Source organism: Ochotona princeps, chromosome 6 (genome assembly GCF_030435755.1).
Source record: "Ochotona princeps isolate mOchPri1 chromosome 6, mOchPri1.hap1, whole genome shotgun sequence".
Lineage (NCBI taxonomy): Eukaryota > Metazoa > Chordata > Mammalia > Lagomorpha > Ochotonidae > Ochotona > Ochotona princeps.
Window position 1 is genome coordinate 73,729,398 of NC_080837.1, and position 21,215 is coordinate 73,750,612.

General features: G+C 46.3%; 1 protein-coding gene across 1 annotated transcript in view; it reads right to left on the reverse strand.

Annotated features, from left to right (window-relative positions):
- ARMH4 (armadillo like helical domain containing 4) overlaps positions 1-20,458 on the reverse strand; it is a 139,458-nt gene extending 119,000 nt beyond the window's left edge. The window contains exons 1-3 of the mRNA XM_058665372.1: positions 19,771-20,458; positions 14,488-14,961; positions 12,133-12,342 (exon numbers count right to left, since the gene is read on the reverse strand). Of these exons, the coding sequence (XP_058521355.1) occupies positions 12,133-12,342; positions 14,488-14,961; positions 19,771-20,407 (1,321 nt within the window). The 5' untranslated portion in view covers positions 20,408-20,458. The remainder of the gene's footprint in view (positions 1-12,132; positions 12,343-14,487; positions 14,962-19,770) is intronic.
- Between the last annotated feature and the right edge of the window lie 757 nt (positions 20,459-21,215).

Below are 21,215 nucleotides of genomic sequence, written 5' to 3' on the forward strand. Positions count from 1 at the left end.
GTGGGAGGGTTTGGGGAGGGGTGGGGAGAACCCAAGTACCTATGTAACTGTGTCACATAATACAATGTAATTAATGAATTACAAATAATAAATAATAAAATTAAAAAAAAAAAAAGTAATCTCCTTGGGCCCGGTGGCATGGCCTAGCGGTTAAAGTCCTCGCCTTGCACACCCCGGGATCCCATATGGGAGCCAGTTCAAATCCTGGCGGCTCCACTTCCCATCCAGCTCCCTGCTTGTGGCCTGGAAAAGCAGTGGAGGACAGCCCAAAGCCTTGGGACCCTGCACCCACACAGGAGACCCAGAAGAAGCTCTTGGCTCCTGGCTCCAGATCAGCATAGCATCGGCCGTTGGGGCTCACTTGGGGAGTGAATCATCGGACGGAAGACCTTCCTCTGTCTCGCCTCCTCTCTTATATCTGACTTTGTAATAAAAAAATGAATAAACCTTTAAGCCAGGATCTAAATAAGCACTGGATCTAAACAGTAACCACAACCATCAAGGCAAAACAAGCAGCAGGTGCACTGATTGTAACATGATGAGGGTCCTAAAACCACGCACTCAGTCATGGAACATCATGTACCCCAAATCTGCACCAATGGGCCATTGTGCACTCGATGAGCTGGAAAGTTCACAGAATCTGGTAAGAGTCACACATGAAAGGCAGGAGCTACAGCCCAAGGTAAGCTGCCCCCGGGACAGCTGCTTCTCCAATCCAAGCACTGGCTCAAGTCCCAGCTACTCCACGTGAAATCCAGCTTCCTGCTGAATGCATCCAACGAGGCAGCAGACGACTCCCTGCCTCCCATGGGAGAAGGAGTTCCATGCTCCTGGGACAGTGAACCAGCATATTGTCTGTCTGTCTGTCTCTCTCTCTCTCTCTCTCTCTCTCTCTCTCTCCCCCCCTCCCTCCCTCCCTCCCTTCCTCTCTCTCCCTCCCTCTCTCCCTCTCCCTCCCTCCACATTCCCTATCAGCATGCCTTTCAAATAATCAAATAAATGTTAAGAACATTACATGTAATATTCAATGTTCAAAACAATCAGTGTCCCTGTATTACAGCAAGAAGACTGAGGTCTGGTCCAGATCCCAAAGCTTACCCCCAATGGGGAGCAAAAGCAGCAGGCTGTGCCCGGTGCCTAGCCACCATCGTCAAGGCTTCACAAAGAAGGGCAAATCGGAACGGCTTCCATTCTGCCCTCCCGACCTCTTCATTTTCATGCCATGGCCCCATTATCATACAGATGTGCCAGTGGTGCAACAATGCTATCCTGCCCAGGAATGAATCACGTCCTTAGCAGGAACTCATTTTCCTCTAGAAGGTGGCTACACACGCCCAACCTGAGTGTCCTCTGTCTAGGGATTCCAGGTGTGTTGTTCCACCTGCAGAGCAGGACAGACGGCGGGTAGGTGGGAGGATCTCAGCTCTTCATGGTGGAGGCAGGGACGAGGACGAGAAAATAAGAAAGAGGTAGTCTTTCTACAGAAAACAAACCAAGAGCTGGGATGCCGGAGAGACTAAGAAGACGCCTGAAACCCTGTGTCCGGAGCTTTGAATACGGAATATAAAAGTTCTCGGACACAGCTCTGGCAGGGGCAGGCCCCAGGAGGCTGGGAGCTTGTTAGCTCAGGCAAGATCAGAGAAGAACTCCACCTCGTGAGCCTAATTCAGTTTGTTTCCTTCACTGTCTCATGTGACTTTGTATTTGTGAAATTTCGACTAAAATCAGTTAAAGCAGGTGACAGCAAGTGTTTCCAGAGCAGGCAGCAGCAGGTCCCTCACCCACCTGGAAAACCTTCCCATGCTAAAACCTTGGAGATTATTTCCATCACTTGAATAGAGGAAAAAGGGGGATTTGCAAAGAATATTTTGCCTAGAGATACTGAACAATGTAGAAATGGTTAAAGAAGAGAAATCCCTGGAAAATGCAGGCAGGAAGAAAACTTGCAGAACAAAGTTAATGTTTTGAAGTCTGATGATTTTTCTAGACCTTATAAAGGCAACTTAAATGGCTGTGCTACTTTCTCCTTCCTTGTGTTTTTATTTAGGGCTATGTACTTTTAAATGTTAAGAGGTTGTCTGATTACATCAGATGATTGGCAAATAGTCATCCAATCCTGAGGGATTTTAAACCATGACCCAGATTTTCCGAATGTTTACTACAGTTTAAATTCACTGCCTTTTACCTATGTGTTCAGTAAATTCTAACTAATCAAAAAAAGGAAAAAGAAGAAGAAAAGAGGTAATCTGATTGCAAACAACTTCAAGGTAAGCATATAGCCTGATAAGGTGCAATTGCTACTATCTTTACATTATTGTATACACTTGGTTTTAAGATGTATTTATTAATGGAACATCAGATCTAGAGAGAAGGAGAAAAGAGAAAGATCTTTCATCTGCTGGTTCACTCCCCAAGTGGCTGTAAAGGCCAGAGCTGAGCAGATCCAAAACCAGGAGCCAGGAGCTTCCTCCAGGTCTCCCACACGGGTGCAGGGTCCCAAAGCTTTGGGCCATCCTCCGCTGCTTTCCCAGACCACAGGCAAGGAGCTGGAAGGGAAGTGGAATAACCAGGATACAAACCAGCACCCATATGGGATCCCAGCACACACAAGGCAAAAACTTTAGTCACTAGGCTACCGCACCAGACCCTGCTGTATGCACTTTCAAAATATTTATTCATCCATTTGAAATGCAGAGTGACAGAGCAAGAGAGACAGAAAAAAAGAAAAAGAAATCTTACATCCATTGCTTCACTCCCAAATACCTGCAACCACCAGGGCTAAGTTAAGCCAAGCCAGGAACTTGTCCAGATGGCCCACGTGGCTGGTAAGAACCCTGGTACGTGGGCCATTCATCATCTACTGCCTCCTAGGCACACTAGCAGAGGCCAGGACCAGAAACACTGGGCAATCAGGCACTGCAACATGCAACAAGGCTTCCCAAACTGCAGTTTAGCCTGCCACACCAAAAACACCTACCCCAATTTCACACTTGCTTAACGTTTGCTGTTTGTATCCATGCAATAAAAGTTCTAATCATTTTTAAAATAAATATATATTTATATATTTGTTATAAATATATATTTGTATATAATATATATATGTATATCCGGATATTTCAACAAGTTTATGGGAAGTTGAACTCAAAAGATAAGCTTATTTTGGTACAAAACCATCTTTAGATATATGCATAGTTTTTTTCACCATATGTCCCTTAATTTTTTAAAATTTATCTTTGTTCTTTCTTTAAAGTTTTATTTGTTTTTTTGTGTTGGAGAAGAAAAAGAAAATAAGCTGCCTCCCACTGGTTCATGCCCCGAATGCCAAAGCCAGCAGTCCAGAACCAAATTCAGGTTCTCCTGTGGGCAGCAACTGTTCGATTCATCACTTGCAGATTCCCGCAGTGCACATTAGCAGGAAGCTGGAATATGGAGCAGACAGCAAACCTGGACGTGGGTATCCCAAGTGGTGTCTTCTATTTTTTCAGATTTCCTTGTTCATTGGAAAGTCAGCTACACACAGAGAGGGAGAGACAAAGAGAAAGATCTGCTATCCCTGATTTACTCTCCACCTGGCCACAGAGGCAGGGGCCAGGCCAGGGGCCAGGAGCTTCTCCCACATGGGTGGCACAAGTCTAGGTACTTAGGCCATCTTCTAGTGCTTGCCCCAGATCAACAGCAGAGAGCCGATCAGAAGAAAGGCAGCTGGGCCTAGAACCAGAACCCATATGGGATGTTGGTACTACAGCAGGCAGCTTCACCCACTATGTCACAATGAAAGGCAGAGTGGCAGAAAAAGAGAGAGAGATTTTCCATTAACTGCTTCACTTGCCATATAGATACGATGGCAAGGTCTACGTCAGGTTGAAGCCAGAAACAGGTAGTTTCTTCCAGGTCCCCCACACAGTGCAGGTGCACAAGCACTTGGGCCATCAAGCTGCTTTCTCAGGTGTGTTAGCAGGCAGCTGGACTGAAAGTAGAACAGCCAGGACTCAAACCAGCAATCCTAAGAGATGCCAGTGTTGGAAGTGGCAGCCTAACCCTTTGTCCACAAACGTCAGTCCTCCAAGGAGTGTCTTAATCATTGGGTCCAATACCTACTCCCACAACACACACTACTAGTGAACTTCTTAAAGACCCCTTCACAGAAGTCTATCCTTACACCAAAAAAGCATGCCTTAATGCTCTGAAAGCATCGAAAGCACTTTGACATCCCCAGAGCCCACTACGTAGTTCCAGCCTATACTTGCTTCAACAGCTACACAAAATTCACCACACATGAAAAAAATGTCGGGCTGAACCAGACTCCACACGAATTCTCAAGCCTGGAGGATGAGACCAGATCATTCCTTGGAAGAACTCTCTAGCCTGGGACCTGAACCCTCTCCTTCCCCAGAGCCATGGTATAGCCCTGTAAGCAAGAAACCTGCTACCCTCAGGCTTGGAACCTGGGCGCCTCTTCCCACAAGGCAAAGCAGTTGTTTCTGCCCTGGAAAGCTGTTTTATAATAACAAATAACTCCTCGAAAGGTTCATAATTAGGAAAACCTGCATAATTGCAAGTCTGCACAGTAATTTACTGCAAACATGATGGATGTGATATCACCCTTTAGAATTTTTCCCATAGCTTTGGATTGTTACCACTGTTTCTTCAAATATTAATAAAAGCATGACTATGCATTCATATACAAATCTATCCACACACACACAACATATAAAGCACACAGAAATGTACACCAGCTCCCTGTTTCTCTACAGTTAAGATCTGGTGACACTCAGAGAGCTTTGCCGACGGTTTTGTGTGACAGTCTCCACCATCTATCTTGCACGTCTCTTTTTACCTATCTTACCACTTCTACTACAATTTGTGTTCCCTTAAGAGCAAGATTCACCCACCACACCACACCCCAGTTCTTGATGTTCTCTGAATCACCAAACACTTGGTAAAGGCACACATAAGTGAATGAACAAATAAAGCCAAAATAGTGACAGTTTTCTTCCCTGGCAAAACTTGAGAAAAACACAATCTTCTAAAACCTAAGTATAAAGACAGTCAATACAGCCTTTGAAAAGTAAAGACAAACTATGAGAAAATTAAAAAAGTGAAGTTAAAGGAAATATTTGGTCTTACATTTAAAATGCATTGCTTAATGTTTTTACTTATTTATTTGAAAGCACATAGAACGTCCATCTGCTGGGCTGGGCCACAGTCAGGAGCTGGGAATTCAACACGGGTCTCCTAGTTCAGAGGGAACCCAGTCACTTGAGCCATGGCTGTTGCCTCCCAAGGTCTGCATTAGTAGGAAGGTAGAATCAGAAGCTGCAGGTAGGCATCAAACCAGGTGCTCCAGCAGCATAACCACTAACCACTCACCCCCAAGAAGCATTCTTAAACTGGTAAACATGGCTGATGGCTACCAAAAATTTAAATTGTCTTTATATAATAATAACAGCAATTCTCCAGCAGGTCAATTATACTGAGTTTGTTCCATAAATCAGAATGGAAATGAGAATTGTCTCAGACAACAATATGGGAGCATACAACTTCAATACTCAATATTGAAGCTTTGGGCTTAGCGGCAACACCAAGGGTGCCCAGGTGCTGGGCTTGGAGGGAGCCTGGGAACAGCATCAACAAGGGCATGTGGGGACCTGGGGGCTCACTTCCAGGCAGGCAGAGCGAGCCTAGGGAATTCCCCATGTGCTAGATCCTGGGACGTGTTGGGGGAGGGGAAGGAAGAGACCTAAGTTAGCATGCTGGCCTGGTGTGCTGGTGGACCAGACTTGGGGAACTTTAAATGGACATGGAACTTGGATGTGCAGAGGGGTAAGGTCCCAGGCCAGCACAAGTGCCAGAAGCTTGGGACCCTAGCGGGCAGGCAGAGCTCCACGTCAGCAGACTGGGTTTCAGAAGGCTGGGCTGGGGAACCCATGTGCTCCCTGGCATAGGGACTAGGGATTGATCAGAGAAGGGATGAGATGTATGGGAGTGAGGACTGCTGAGGGAGATTGTTGCAGGTAAGGAACGACTTCTGAGGGACTTCCATCAACAAGACCACTGTACTTCCAGGTAGGCGCGGCGGGGGGTGGAGAGATAGGGGGATGAAGGGGACTAAGACTGAGTGGTATGGAGAGGGGAAGCTGGAGGACCTTTATGGGTCAGACCAATGCACAAGTCTACTTGGAAAAACTGAGCAGAGCTAGTTAGCATGGATCACTGCCGACCACCACTCACCAGTGCACACTAAAGCTAGGGCTGGGGACCTATTTGGCAAGGCTAGATCACAGTACCTGCCAGTGGGAGTCGGAACAGGGAATGGGTAATGTTAGACTAGGCCATAATACTAACCAGCATGCAAAGAAAAACAGGTCTGGGGGCAGATTCTATGGGGAATATGTGGGCCCACCCCTGTGGAACCACAATTTCCACTGGTTTGCTTAAGAGCTGGGGGTAATGATGGGATGAGCTAGGCATGACCATGGAACCCTGCAATGCTCATGGGTATTGGGGTTGGGAATAGGTCAGGCTGGTCCAGGCTGCAGCAACTGCAGGTGCATCCAAGAATAGGGTGTGGGAATGGCCAGGCCACAACATCTGCCACCTCATACAAAGCCAGGAAGGAGGGGGCAGACTATGCCAGGTAAGAACCTAGCACCTGTAGGCATATGTGAGATCTGGATCTGGGAGTGGGCCTGGTGGGGGAACTTGGGAAACTCCACTGGTAGGGCGTAGCTCCCACACAAGAACATGTGATTCAGGCCTGGATATCGGTCGAGCAGGCAAGGTAGTTCCTCCTACGTATGTTGGTTCTGGAGGGGAGTGAACCAGGCAGAGCTGGGCTAAACCTTAGCTGGCATGTGCAGGAGCCAGGCTGGAGTACAGGTTATGCTGGGCTAGGCTGTCACCCCTACTTGTTTGCATGAGCCAGGAATGGGAGCAGACTGGGCAAGGCTAGGCTGTAACACCGGCCAGCAAGAGCCAGGACTTGGGGCAGGGCAGTTCAGGCCAGGTTGCAGCATCCAATGGCAAAGCCAAGATGGGGGATGGGTTAGACCACAACACCTACCAGCACGAGCTAGAAACTTGGGGCAGACCAGGGCGGGCCAGATTACAGCAACCGTCGGCAAATGCCAAGGTGAGGTGGGCCATATCATGCTGGGCTGCCGCTCCCAGCAGCACAAATGAGATCCGAAGGGGTGGGATAAGGGAGGGGTCAGCACAAATGAGACCCGAAGGGGTGGAATGAGGGAGGAGTGGTGCGAGCCCAGTAAAGGGCTGCAGGGGGCTCTCCTACTAGGCCATTGCTCCCACTGGTGAGCATGAGAACTGGAACTGGGGACAGACCAGGCAGTGCAGGGCTACAACATCTGTTGGCCTGCATGTGAACTGGGTTGGGGCAGATCCAGGCTGGACTAACTGACTCTATCCACTGGTGTAGGAATGAGCCAGTGTGGGTGCAGGCTGGTTGGGCTTTGCTGCATCGTCAGTTGGCAAGTGTGGGACTGGGGACAAGTTCTGTCAAGCTAGACTGAAGAGTCACCTGGAGAGAGCAAGATCCAGGAGTAGGAATAGGTCCAGTAAGGAAACTGTGGGCATTTCTCTGATGGGTTGTAACTCCACTGGTGAGCATGAGAACCAGGGCTGAGGCAGGGCCTGCCTAGATAGGTGGTACTACCTACCAGCAGGAGTGTGGGTTGGACAGTGGGATCAGTTGGGTTGAGCTAGACATCAATGCCCATTGACATGTACAAGAACTGAATGGGATATAAGACATTCTGGACCAGTCAACTGCACATACTGGCAAGCACAGGAACCAAGGCTGGGAGTAGCCCTAGTATGGGTCGCTCCAACTAGGCTGAAGTTCCTGATGGTGTATACAGAGGCCGAGTGTGTGGTGGGTAGGACTGGGCTGGGTCACAACATCCACTGCTTTATGTAAAATATGGAACCAGAGACAGATCTGACCCAGCAAATGCAACTAGCAGTATGCGTGTGTAGGCTAATGTGGGTGATGGACAGAGCTGGACCCCATACTGCCAAACACACACAAGAAACAAATCTGGGATCACCTCAGACAAGGTTACTTTGGCGATCCCCCCAACTGAACCACTAGACTCAGAACTCCGACCATGGGAAAAATCATAGGATCTGTGTCTGACCATGGAGTGAGCGTGTCAAAACTGGGCATCCTCAGTGGCTAAGACGGAGCAGTGGACAGCATGCCCAGTTGCACAGGGAGGACATGGCAGTCCATTGGGACCTGCAGAGGACATCTGGTACTATAGCAGAGGAAGGAGAGCAGAACAAATTGGTCAACTACCTCAGCCAAGTGTTGACATCAAGTATCTGGGTGTATGGTGACTCTAAGGTAGACTGTGTCAGCCAATGGGCCTTGGAAGGACTTCCTCATCCTTGGATCGGTGAGATCAACAGCATTTCAGAACTACCGAACCACTTGAGCAGAACTCTTGGAGCATGCTCCACATTGGGGACCCTAGGATGACATCAGGTGGCCATCCCCCATCCCCAGGTACTGAGACAATTGGGAGGCTGGATGCAGCTTCTCCCCTTATCTCCTACCTTCCCCTCAATACAGGGAAAAAAAGAAAGTTTGGAAGCAATGATCTCACCTACTTTCCCCTAAGCCTCGACCCTTCCCACCCTAATCAACTATGTAAACATCATCAAAAATAAAAATTTTAAAAATCATGCACACAGGAAGATGCTAAATTGGAACCAGGTAGTTTCGGAATTTAAATTCTCTGTAGGAGATACACTGGCATCTTTTCTACAAGGTCCCTAGAGTAACCCCAAGGAAGCAGATCAAATTTTCTGTTCCCCACCTCAGAGCAGCACCAGGCAAGCATAAAGTGGCTTCCAGATCCCAGCTGGCTGCAAGAACTGGACACTTCCAAATACTAAGGGAGAAGATGCTGGGGATGCGAGGGAGGAAGGTCAAGATCTGAGACATCTCTGTCTTTGCACTCCTAGTCCCTATCCCCCAGACACTCTTAGAACTCTACTACACAGCACAAACAGACTCGCAACAGCCTGTTGCTGTTAGAATTTGACAGCCAAGATGAATTTCTATCTGTCATGGACATACACTAAAAATTAAAGTTCACATCCATTTTAGTAAACCGATATTCTCAGTTTGGTTCCTCATTTACAGAAAGCAGAGCTTGAAATAACAAATAGTTTAAGTCCTATTCCGTTTTATATTAGTTTTGGAAAATATTTTAAAGGCCAGCCTTGTTGCACAGTGAGGTAAGCCACTGCCTTATTACTGTCATCCCATATGAGCAACAGGTTGAGCCCAGTGGTTCCACTTGCAATCTAGCTCCCTGCTTACTGTGACTGGGAAAGCAGTGGGAGTACTTGGACCTCTGCACCTACATGAAACACTGTGGCCATTGAGGAGTCAATCAGTAGATGGACAATCTCTCTCTCTCTCTCCCTCTCTCTCTCTGTCATTCTGTCTTTCAAATAAGCAAAAGAAAATCTTTTAAAAAAATATTTTAGCAACAGTTAATCCAAACAAAAATTTCAATTGTTCTTTCAAAAGTGATCAGAAATTTTACCAGAGCACTTTAGAGCAAAGAAGAATATTAATATTTAGCAAGAGAAGGAAATCAATCCATATAGAAATCATACCAAATATCATCTTGCTATGCAGTTGCAAAAAGACAAATACGTTGCACATAAACAATTTACCATTATCCTAACGCACACCTTGGAAGGTGGCAGATGATGGATCAAGAACTTGGGTCCACACCACACACACGGGAGACCCAGACTGAGTTCTGGGCTGCTAGATTTTGCCTGGCTCCGCCTTTGCTGTTGCAGATATTTTGGGAGTTAATCAGTGAAAGAAAAATCTATCTCTCTCTTCCTGTTTCTCTCTTTCTCTTTCTCTCGCTGCCTTTTCAATAAAAGTAAATTTCACCTGAGATAAGTGTGATGCATTTGTTATCATCCTGAAGACATTCAATCCTTCAATGTGTGTTTATACATATATATGTATTTATACATAGAAGTAAAATGTGTCAGGCAAAGTGGAAGAGAAACCAGTTTCCCTTCAAAAAGCAAAGTACACTTTGCTGATCAGGTAAGACTCGCTGAGATGCGTACAGGGTGTTGTGCACTGATAGAGACAGGCTTAAGTCAGTAACTATGAAGTGTTAAAACACCCCGACTTTTCCACCCCCCCAACTCCCCCTACTCGGAGGGCTCCACAGGGAGAATACAGTGGCTGTCAGGGCCAACTACAGACTCCTGGAAAACAGATCCCCTATCGTACACTGAACTGTTGCCTGCAGTAAGACATGTTTACATCCTAATGAGCAATTCTTGGGGATGACTTGGCAGGTGTAACCGAGTTAAGATAAAGCCATTAGGCTGGGCCCTAACCCAACCACTGTTATCATGGATGAGGGGAATCTGGGCACACAGACATGGAGGGCAGGTGTTGTGTGAAGAGTTTAGTCACACAAAACACAGGCCAGGCCAAGCCCGGAAAGAGCAGGGGAGGACCCGGCCCCGCTCTACCCTGGGGAGGGACCACAGGCGTTTCCAGCCACCCAGTCTGTACACTTTGCTCTAGAAGTCCTGGGGACACTAATGCACTTCTTCAGCATCATGCAGTAGAGAAGCAGAGAAGGAAGGCAGGCAGACAGGGAGCCAAGCAGATGGGATCTGTAGGCTGATATGGGCTATTAATTATCTCTCCAAGGGTAAACAGGACAGTAGATTTGGAAATTTCCACAGAGCCTCTCTCCTAAACAGGGTATGTCCTGTTCCAAAGTGTATCGAGGAACACACCTCATCTTCCTGAGGAATGCTCCTGCTCTGTGGAGGGAAGGACAACATTAAACCCACACAAGAACAGTACAGCGGGATGAACTGCCACCTGTAATATGGGCAGCCGATAGGAGTCTAGGCTGCTACACTTTCAATCCAGTTCCCTGCTAACGCTCCTGAGAAAGCATCAGAAGATGGTCCAAGTGCTTGGGACCCCACTACTCATGCGGGAGACCCAGCTGAGGTTCAGGCTCCTGCTTTGGCCTGGTCAAGCCCTGGCTGTTGCAGCCATTTGGAGATGAATCAGCACAGGAAAGGGCACTCTTTCTCTCTCAGTCTCTCCCTTTCTCTGTAACTGTGCCCTTCAAATAAATACATAAACCGCTTTAAAAAGAAACTTAACAGAACAACGTAAAAGGGGCTTGCACAATGGATCAACTGACTGATCCTCCACCTCCAAGCACAGCATCCCATTTGGAAGCCAGTTCCTGTCCCAGCTGCTCCACTTCCAAACAAACTCCCTATTTGTGACCTGGGAAAGCAACAGAGAATGGCCCAAGTCCTGGGGACCCTGCACCTGTGTGGGAGATCCTGAAGAAGCTCCTGCTCCTGGCTTCGGATGGGCTCAACTCCAACCGCTGCAGCCCTTTTGAGGAATGAACCAGCAGATGGAAGACCTTTCTGTCTCTGATTCTCTCTGTAAATCTACCTTTCCAATGCTAATAAATAAATCTTTTTTCAAAAATGTCTCTCACAAGCCTTGACAAGGAGCAGCCTAATTTAAGCCAAAAACTGACAAAACAGAGTCTTAAAAAGAAACCGAAACAGAAATCCCTGGAAGAAAAAGAAGTAAAGCCCTAGGATATCTTACGCATATAAGAAAAATGTTATTTTTTCAAAACCGCCAGCATCCACTAAATTTAGAAAATTATTGCAATTTCACAAGTAGGGACTACTCATAAATACAATTTTCTTTCAGCTCCGCTGGGTAGAGTTGTCATCTCCAAGCCAAGTGGATCTGGGGAAACCTGCTTTTCCCAGAAGGCATGAAAGAAAGCAGACACTAAAGAGAATACACTAAACCCAAAGCCACACAGAATTTCTTTTCAGGTGGTACGGGAGCTGTTGGAGGCCGAGCCTGCTCTGATCCCTTTCTTAAGCCAGCATTTTACTGCGGCCAAATGGTAGCAGGCCAAATTTGACTTAGCCACAATTTACCCAAACTATACCCATACTGTGCAGAAAACCCACTTCTCCTCAATTTTCTCTCAAAAATATTTGCTCAGTGAATCATTTAACCATTCCAGTGCAAGATCTCCTTCAACACATGGATACCTTCTGATTCCAGTTGGTCCAGACCGTAGGAGGCGCCTGTATTAGCACGGCTAAAGGGTGGAGCCATGGTGCTTGTCTCCAGGGATGCCACCAGAGCAGGCAGAGTGGGGAAAATGCTGGGTGTGCCCACCATCATCCCTGGTGTTGTCACCGGAGAGTCCAAAACCGGGGTGAATTCCTCATTAGGCCTTGTGACGAAGTCCGTCAGATCTGCCAAAAAGAAGGGACAGGACTTTACACACAAGAGGCACGTGATGAGAATGTAGACACACACTTCCATTCACTTTGTAGGCAAGAAAGGATTAGGGACTGGCATGACAGCCCAATGGGTTAATCCTCCACCTACAATCACCAGCATTCCATAGCGGTGCCGGTTTGTATCCCGGCTATTCCACTTCCTTTCCAGATCACTGCTTATGGCCATGGAAAGCAGCAGAGAATGGCTCAAAGCCTTGGGACCCTGCATCCACGAGAGACCCAGAAGAGGCTCCCGGTTCCTGGCTTTGGATCAGCTCAGGTCTAGCTATTACAGCCACTTGGGGAGTGAACCAGTGGATGGAAAATTTTCTCTTTTGATCTCTCCTTCTCTCTGTAAACCTGCCTTTCCAATGAATACCCAAAACATTTTTTTAAGAACAAAAAAGAAAGGATAATGAAGCCAACATCCTCTATAAAATTGCATCAGCAAGGTGGTGACTATTCTGGTCACTATGGTTCAATAAGGACACCCAGGAATTCGATGGGTAACAGTGGAAATAGACAAGTGAGGGTTTGCAAATGGTGGGGCAAAATATGACTGACTCTAGATCTACACATACACACACACAGAAATAAATGGCTTAACTGTTTCATCTCTAAGTAGCAGTTTGCTGCCTTTTGAATTGGGCCAAAGAAATCACTATTGTGTATATGCTCAAGTCTTGATTTTTCTTGCTTTCACAAATGCTCTTGGACATTCCTGGGTTTGCAGAGTTCCCTTATTCTGGGGGTTCCAGTGCTTTTTTAGTGCTCAGGCTACCTCTTAGCTTCAAAGCAAGCTGGGAGGTCACGCTGTTGCTGAGCCCCTCCATTCTCTCCTCCCTTCATTTCTGTCACCACAGCTTTCAAACAAATTTCTTAAAAAAAAAAAAAAAAAATTCTTGATTGGGGCGACGGACTATGCCAGACCCTGTACTGGCAAATTCACACAAGAATTTGGTCTGGGGTCATCTCAGATGAAGTTTCTTTGGAGATCCCTCCAACTGAACTGCTGATCTCAGAACCCCAACCATGAAGAGACTATGTCAGCCAGTGGATTCTGAGTAGGTTTAATCATGATTGGAACGGCAAGACTGGCAGCAATTCAGACCTGTTGAACTATCAAACTGCTTGAGCAGAACCCTTGGAGTGGGCCTCACATCGGGGACCTGGGATGGGTGAGAGGTTGGGTGGGGCTTTTCCCTTTGTTTCTCCCCTGACCCCAGATACAGGGGGAAAATGATGATATTAGTGTGGAAACAATGGTATTACTCACTTTCCTATAGCCCTTGACCCTTTGTACCCTAATCAACTAAGATCATTTTAAAAAAAATTAATTTAAAAAAAGAAAATTCTGACACACAGACATAATTTTGTCAGAACACACTTTTCCTGTGAACTTGTTTTTCATTAATTCATTTGGTTTTTTAAATGTATTGATTATTTTCTGATACACTTTCATAAGCTCTGGGATTTCCCCTCACTCCTCCCCAAGTTTCCTCCCCACCCCCCACTGATTTCCCCAATATTATTACATTAGTATAGTCTTTCAAAAACAATCATAAGTCCATCATTCTGCTATTTAAGTGTATCCTAGGATTGTAGGTACGAACAACGACAGAGCAGTCCAGAATTCTATTTTCAAGATACATTTAACAGTTTCATTGGGTTTCCTTTCCTATGAACTTTCTAAATATTCCTCTATGCACAGTTTTTTTTTTTAAATTTGTTCCCAAATAAGCTTACCTTTTATTCCATTTGCCATGAACTTTTTGGAATGCCCTCATCCTACCAGAGGCCTAAGCTGGGATCCCAACACAGGTGGTTGGTCTTTTGGCCCCAAGCCCCAAGCTCCCAGCAGCAAGGATGCTGAGTGGAGGAGAGTTCCCAGGAAGCATGGCCTCTGTGGAACCCGATACCTGATCCTCAGAGGAACTGTCTTAGGAGCTAGCCCCTTATCCTCCTAGGCTATTCCCATGTCTCCAAACACAACAAGAATCCACCCACCTGTCCATGTAGGGTGGACGTGTGGTTGGCAGCAGAGACTTCTGTCCCTTAATGACAAGAAAAGGTCATTCCCCTCCCCAAACACTGAAGCACCACTCCTCCCTTACAGACCTTCCACAGCAGGAGTCACATGCACAGACAAAGGCATGGCTGTAGTTGGACCGGTGGAGGCCAGGGACAGCTCGGGCATGGCTGTAGTTGGACCAGTGGAGGCCAGGGACAGCTCGGGCATGGCTGTAGTTGGACCAGTGGTGGCAAGGGGCAGCTCAGGCATGGCTGTAGTTGGACCGGTGGTGGCGAAGGGCAGCTCGGGCATGGCTGTACTTGGACCGGTGGTTGCCAGGGACAGCTCGGGCATGGCTGTAGTTGGACCGGTGGTCGCCAGGGACAGCTCAGGCATGGCTGTAGTTGGACCGGTGGTCGTCAGGGACAGCTCAGGGACACCAGCAACATCAGATGCGGGTGCTGGGGACTCCTGTCCTTCCTCCGGCTCCTTGCTGTCTCCAGGACCCTGCTCTGGTGTCACCAGGGAGAAAGTGGCTTCTGTTTCTGGAGCAGCTGTTGTCGTCTCCGGGGAGATGATGTCTTAAAGGGAGAAAACATTTTAGACCAAAACTCCTAATACTTTAAAAAGTTACACTCTGAGGGTATTTCAAAGAGTTCATGGAGGGAAAAAAAAAACGGAATTAAAAGACAAATTCATTTGAATGCAAAGGAAAATCAAAATCCAAAAATTTCTTCTTCTATGAGTTTTTCAAAGACTACATGCACAATTAATAATATATGAAAGCAGATGGCTGCTTCATGGATTAGAAAAGCAAAGGGGAAACTCAGAAAGAAAATGCCAGTAAATAACTGCTACGTCTTTCAGGAGCCAAGAATCAGCCAAAGACAGAGATAACATTAATGCAAAAAAAAAAAAAAACCTAGAATAAAATCCAAAGTAGCAAGATTAAGCCCTGAGCTCCCTTTCACTCTGCCGAGGAGGAGGGAGCTGGACAGAATGAAATCACACCCAAAACCTCGGAAGCACAAGTGCGTGTCACTTTTCACAAATGCAGTTCTGCGGCACAGCACAAAGTTACCATTTTGAAACACAAGGATAATAGCAAAAATTATGTTTACTGAGTTCCTACTGTGTGTCACACACACAGTGTGCATTATCTCAGTGTATCATATGCAGTACGGGGAGGCAGGCATCAACATCGCTTCATGGAAACTCCATCACAGGGAAAGCTCCAGAGGCAGGGACTGTGACACCAACATCCCTAGTGGAGCGCCTGGTAGCAGGTCCCTGCTCCCCTTCCTATCCTGCCCCTCATTCATGTGCATGCTCTGACCAGTAATGATAGCTCAAGTCCTTGGGTCCTTGCCATTTGTATGCAGGACTCAGATGGAACTCCAGGCTTCCAGCTTTGGCCAGGCCCAGCCCTGGTGATTATGGACATTTGAGAAGTGAACCAGCAGGTACAAGACCTATCACTCTACCTCTGGCTATCTTCCTGGGTGTCACTCTGCTTTTCAAATAAATTTTTAAAAATAAAAGAATCCAGGCTCGAGAACCTATATTCCTGGGTGGGAATGCTGACTCAAGTGGTTACTCACTGTGTAATGTTGCACACATTAGTACCCATGCCTGGGCCCTGAGTATCCTCAACTGCAAACTAGGGAGAATAAATCTATCCCAGAGCTGTGTTATAAGCACTAAATTAGATAATGCATGTAGACCACTTGGTGCACACCCAGTTCTTGCTAAGTATTTCATCAGTATCAACTATCATGATTCCATTTTATAAAACAACTTGGGTTTAGCAAACTAAGGAGCCCAAGATCACAGAGGCAGGGTTCCTAACCATGGTGTTATGTCCCAGGGACAACTCGGCGTGGTCTCCACAGAGTATCTCCATTCACCTGTGGAACCACACAGCAGATGAGAAAAGCCTACAAGGCATGACCTTACCAACTTCTTTGCAACACCGTAAGTCCCTCAACTACATTACAAAAACTAAAGTGTCGAGGCTGGTCCCTTTTGGAGAGGGAAGGGAATATGATAGAAATTTTGAATACTGACCAACTACTAAAAACTAATGTCTAGAAGACTTTAGTATCACTTTTTAAAAACATCAGTTCTACATTCCTAGCATTTACATATGAACAATTACACAGTGAAAAATAATATTCTTGGGCAAGCTGAAAAAGGTTTTATTAACGTTTTCATTAATGACACAGTATTTAAATTTTTTTCCTTGGAAATAACTTATTTGCTTTTCAAAATGCATATGTATATATCTGCTCCAGCAGAAGCAACTCCTCTGCACAGTACACATCCAATCAAGAGATTGTATGTGTCATGGGTGGATCACACCTGGCTGTAGGGCAGACAATGTTAGCATGGGTTTCATATTTACTCTTTACACCCTTGTGCTTTCTTTCCTTTCTCTTTTGCCAAAGAGGTTGCAAACCTCTTGGAAGCCAGGACTTCTCTGCCCTCCTAGGCCTCCAGCACCCGGGCAACGCCATGTTGATCACAAGAAAACAACAGAGCAGTTTGATTACGTTCAGCAGATGGTTCTCCCCACTGTCCTGCATTTTAAAGCACAATGGACACTTTTGAGCATAATTATGTAAAAATACTGATAAGGTCTCTGTTCAGGGTTATATAAAGTAGTAAGAAATGCTCTAGATTTAACATCAATAAGTGACCGCTGTTAAGAGAGACCAAAAAAAAAAAAAAAAAGTGTAGGAACTAGAAATAGCAGCGGGAGTTTTAAGAATAACACTCTATGGGCCCGGCGGCGTGGCCTAGCGGCTAAAGTCCTCGCCTTGAAAGCCCCGGGATCCCATATGGGCGCCGGTTCTAATCCCGGCAGCTCCACTTCCCATCCAGCTCCCTGCTTGTGGCCTGGGAAAGCAGTTGAGGACGGCCCAATGCATTGGGACACTGCACCCACGTGGGAGACCCGGAGGAGGTTCCTGGTTCCCGGCATCGGATCGGCGCGCATCGGCCCGTTGCGGCTCACTTGGGGAGTGAATCATCGGGTGGAAGATCTTCCTCTCTGTCTCTCCTCCTCTGTGTATATCTGGCTGTAATAAAATGAATAAATCTTTAAAAAAAAAAAAAAAAGAATAACACTCTAACTTTTCCAATGGAAAAAAAGTAAAATAACACAGATACTATATTTATTATAGATGCAGATGTTTTTAATTATAGATATCTTAGAGCCTGATATTTAGTTTGTTCAACTGAAAAACAAACTCAACCAGAAGACTGACTGGAATCCTCCTCCAACATCCAAAAACCACTAACTCTCTTTAGAATGCTAACCTCCTAAGTGGCCCCTGTATCCTAAAGTGGTTGGTATTCAAGTTGTTTCCTTCAGAAAGATCCTTAGAATCAGCTGAAGCAGGTAGGAAAACTTTTTTGGCAATTCTATAACTACTGTTGTCAATAATCATATTCGTTTGAATTCTATGGGAGCAAAAATAAATAAATCAATCAAAGGAATAACTTGACTGTCCCCTCCGTAAAAGAACCTTCAGATGTTGGTACTTCAGACAAGAGAGAGTCAGCCTAGACAGTCCAGTGCTGTTGGCTCCCCACTGGCCTTTCCTCACCCTTTGGATGGGTATCCTTTGAGCACCTCCCCTGTGCCAGGTGTGGCATAATGTGCAGGGAACAAAACAAGCCACTTGAAGGCAGTTATATGAGGAGCATATTCAATAAGCAAAACAATAACAAGTTTATCAAATACCTCTTACTTTTTAAGTTGTATAATAAAAGCTAACACGGGTCTGTTATCAAGATCCATGACTCAAGTGTGCGGTCTGAGACTACAGGACTTCATGCTTCCAAGTGCCTCTCTCGCAGGAAACATGCTCCATCACCTCCAATAGGCATCTTCATGATTATCTGGCCCACACCTATGCCATGCCGAACAAAACTTACAGCCATTTTCTGGAAACTTCTCTGAATACTTTAAATATGCCAAAGCTCCTAGGCTTCAATATTGTAAAACTAATCTTCCTCCACCAGTTATGAAATAATTCTTTATCATTTTAACTCGATCTCAACAGCATTTTTATGAAGCATATTATTAATCTGACATTTTTCACTAGCGATGCTATTTGGCTGAAGCGTTGTACACGGGCCAAAACAATTTGAAATGAGCATATGCAGATCACACGGAGGCTTTCCTTCCTTACGGTGCAGTTGGACCGATCAGGCATAATGAAAGGAAAACACTATCTACCAACAAATACAAAGCTCAGCAACTTGCAATATTCACAAACATAAAGGCCAAAGACAGTGAAAACACATAATCAAGCCAGCAGATGACACTCCCCCCGCCCCCACCGTATTTTTAGATGACTTCTTTCTGGGAATATAAACTCAGAGAATTCATACAGTTAATACTATTGAGATAAATACCTCAAGCCTTTTTGGGAACATGAGAAATGTATCTGAGGGTGTTTCAAGAGGTTTGTGAAGGCTAAACTCCTTGCCTTGCATGCGCTGGGATCCCATATGGGTGCCAGTTCATATCCCGGCTGCTCCACTTCCCATCCAGCTTCCTGTTGGCGGCCTGGGAAGGCAGTAGAGGATGGCCCAAAGCCTTGGGACCCTGCACCCATGTAGGAGACTCAGAAGAAGCTCCTGGCTCCTGACTTCAGATCAGCTCAGCTCTGGCCATTGCAACCACTTAAGGTGTGAAACAGCAGATGCAAGATTCTTCTCTCCGCCTCTCCTCTCTGTAAATCTCACTTTCCAACAAAATGTAATGTTAAAAAAAAGGAAATGGAATGAAAAGTCATGTACCAAAAAAACACTTGAAATATTTGAATAATTTTTCATAAAGTACATTTTCCATGAACTTACTGAAGATTCCTCTGTAGCTTACAACAAAGTGTAAACATAAGCAAGTGTGTCCTATATCACTATGCTCTCTAACTATATAACGAACCCTCTTACATTTTATACATTTTCATAATAAGATGTTTGAGAAAATATTAATCCATGATAAGGATTCCTTATCCTTGATGTTACTAAAATGTTGGCTCAAACGAGTGCCTGCTGTGCAGGACTGTGTGTGACAGGTGCAGCAGCCTTCCTGGCCTCTTCCCACACTTGCTGGTAGCACCTCTCAGCCATAGCAACTGCCAGGGTCTCCATGCACTGCTGTGTCCCCTCGGGAGATGAAGGGACAATATTGGTCCCAGTGGGAGATCTATAGGCAAGGGTTATAACCTAGTATCATTTTTATGTTTAAAAAAAAAGATTTATTTGTATGTTTTTGCTTTTCCTTAAAAGCGAACCTATTTCTATGCTGCTATTTAAAAAATAAATACATAAATTGAAAGACTTGAAGTGAAACAAAGCTTTTTTTTTTCTTTTACCTGTCAAGGTATTTTGCGATGGCTGATGGGCCTGGGACCCGTACTCTGAGACGGAAGCAGTGGTCTGTGACGAAAGCACCACATCGTTTTCCCGGGTGGCCTCTGTGATGTCTCCCGCGCTTTGCAACAGGTTCACAGCAAGCGCTTTTGTATCCTCCATCAGACTTGTGGGGGTAACAGAAGGCAAACCAGTGAAGGCAGGTGATCTCTCGGCCCCACGGGCTGAACCCACGCGTGTCTCCTTTCCAGGCAGCCCCTGAGCTTCCTCTGTCGCATCTGTGAAACGGTAGCCCCCATCCAGGGGACCGGGGCTTACTTGCACTGTCTGAGATGCTCCCACTCTCACCTGTGTCTCTGTCTCATCTCCCACCTCGGGAGTCCCTGTCTGGCTTGCACCCCTGGATTTGGTGTCATCCCACTCATCGTCGGAGACAGAGTCTGCTGGAGCAGCTGTGCTGACACTCACAGGCACGTGCAGGGCTCCTGGGAGGCTGTCAACATCTGGCTCAACACTTGGGATGCCCTCAGAATCTGTGAGCAGGGCCTGGGTGGCTGCAGCCTGAGTATGCTCGGCCGTCGACACGAGACCCCCAGGCTCCGTGCCTGCTGCAGAGGTGACAGGAGGAAAAGAAGCCATCCTGTCATCCACTTCAGACCCCTCGGTCCTCAGATGGGTGGTTTGTATGTCTGTGGTAACCACCTGCAGCAAAGGAGAACGACCCAGACTAAGTCCATGCAGGCTTTGAGTTGCTGTGTCATCAAGGAAACCTGGCCTTGCTGCTGGGGTCCCTTCCACTGAGGGCCCAGTGCGGGTTGCACTGAAGGGCTCCTCCTCCTTCTCATCAGGCTTCAGAGAATCCCTCAGGGTCCCAGCAGTGTGTAACGAGGCCTTGGAAGGTAGACTTCCAGGAGGCACTTCTGCCGGTTGGCGGGAACCAAACACTTCCTCAACTGGCTGGATCACTGGCTCAGTAACAGTGTAAACACCAGGGCTGCTAGGTTGCAGCAGCCCAGCTCCTGGGGGATGGGCATCATGACTGATGGATACTTGAGGCCACGATGTTGCTGGCAAGCCTTCTGACACCATCACTGGGTCTCTGGAAACTGCTAGCTGGGGAGGCTTCTGAGAAGCGATGGAGCCATTTTCCAGGTCATCTGTGTCTGTCCCCTCTAGCTGCCCTGTTTCTGCAGGACCATGCACTGTCTCCCTCCTTTCTCTTTGGGGGAAAGCCAGACATCGTGCAGCCAAGTTCACAAGCAGAAGGCTAGAGCAAGCCAGATAAATGTACAATATGACTGGTTTGCTCATGGTGGAAGAGAAACGTGAACATAAATTGGCAGAGCTGACAATTCCAGTAATTGAGTCCTGTAGAAAAATAAAGTAAGGCAAACTGTGAATTTCTGCAAGTAACACCCTTTAAATTAAGTCATAAGTAAAATAATCT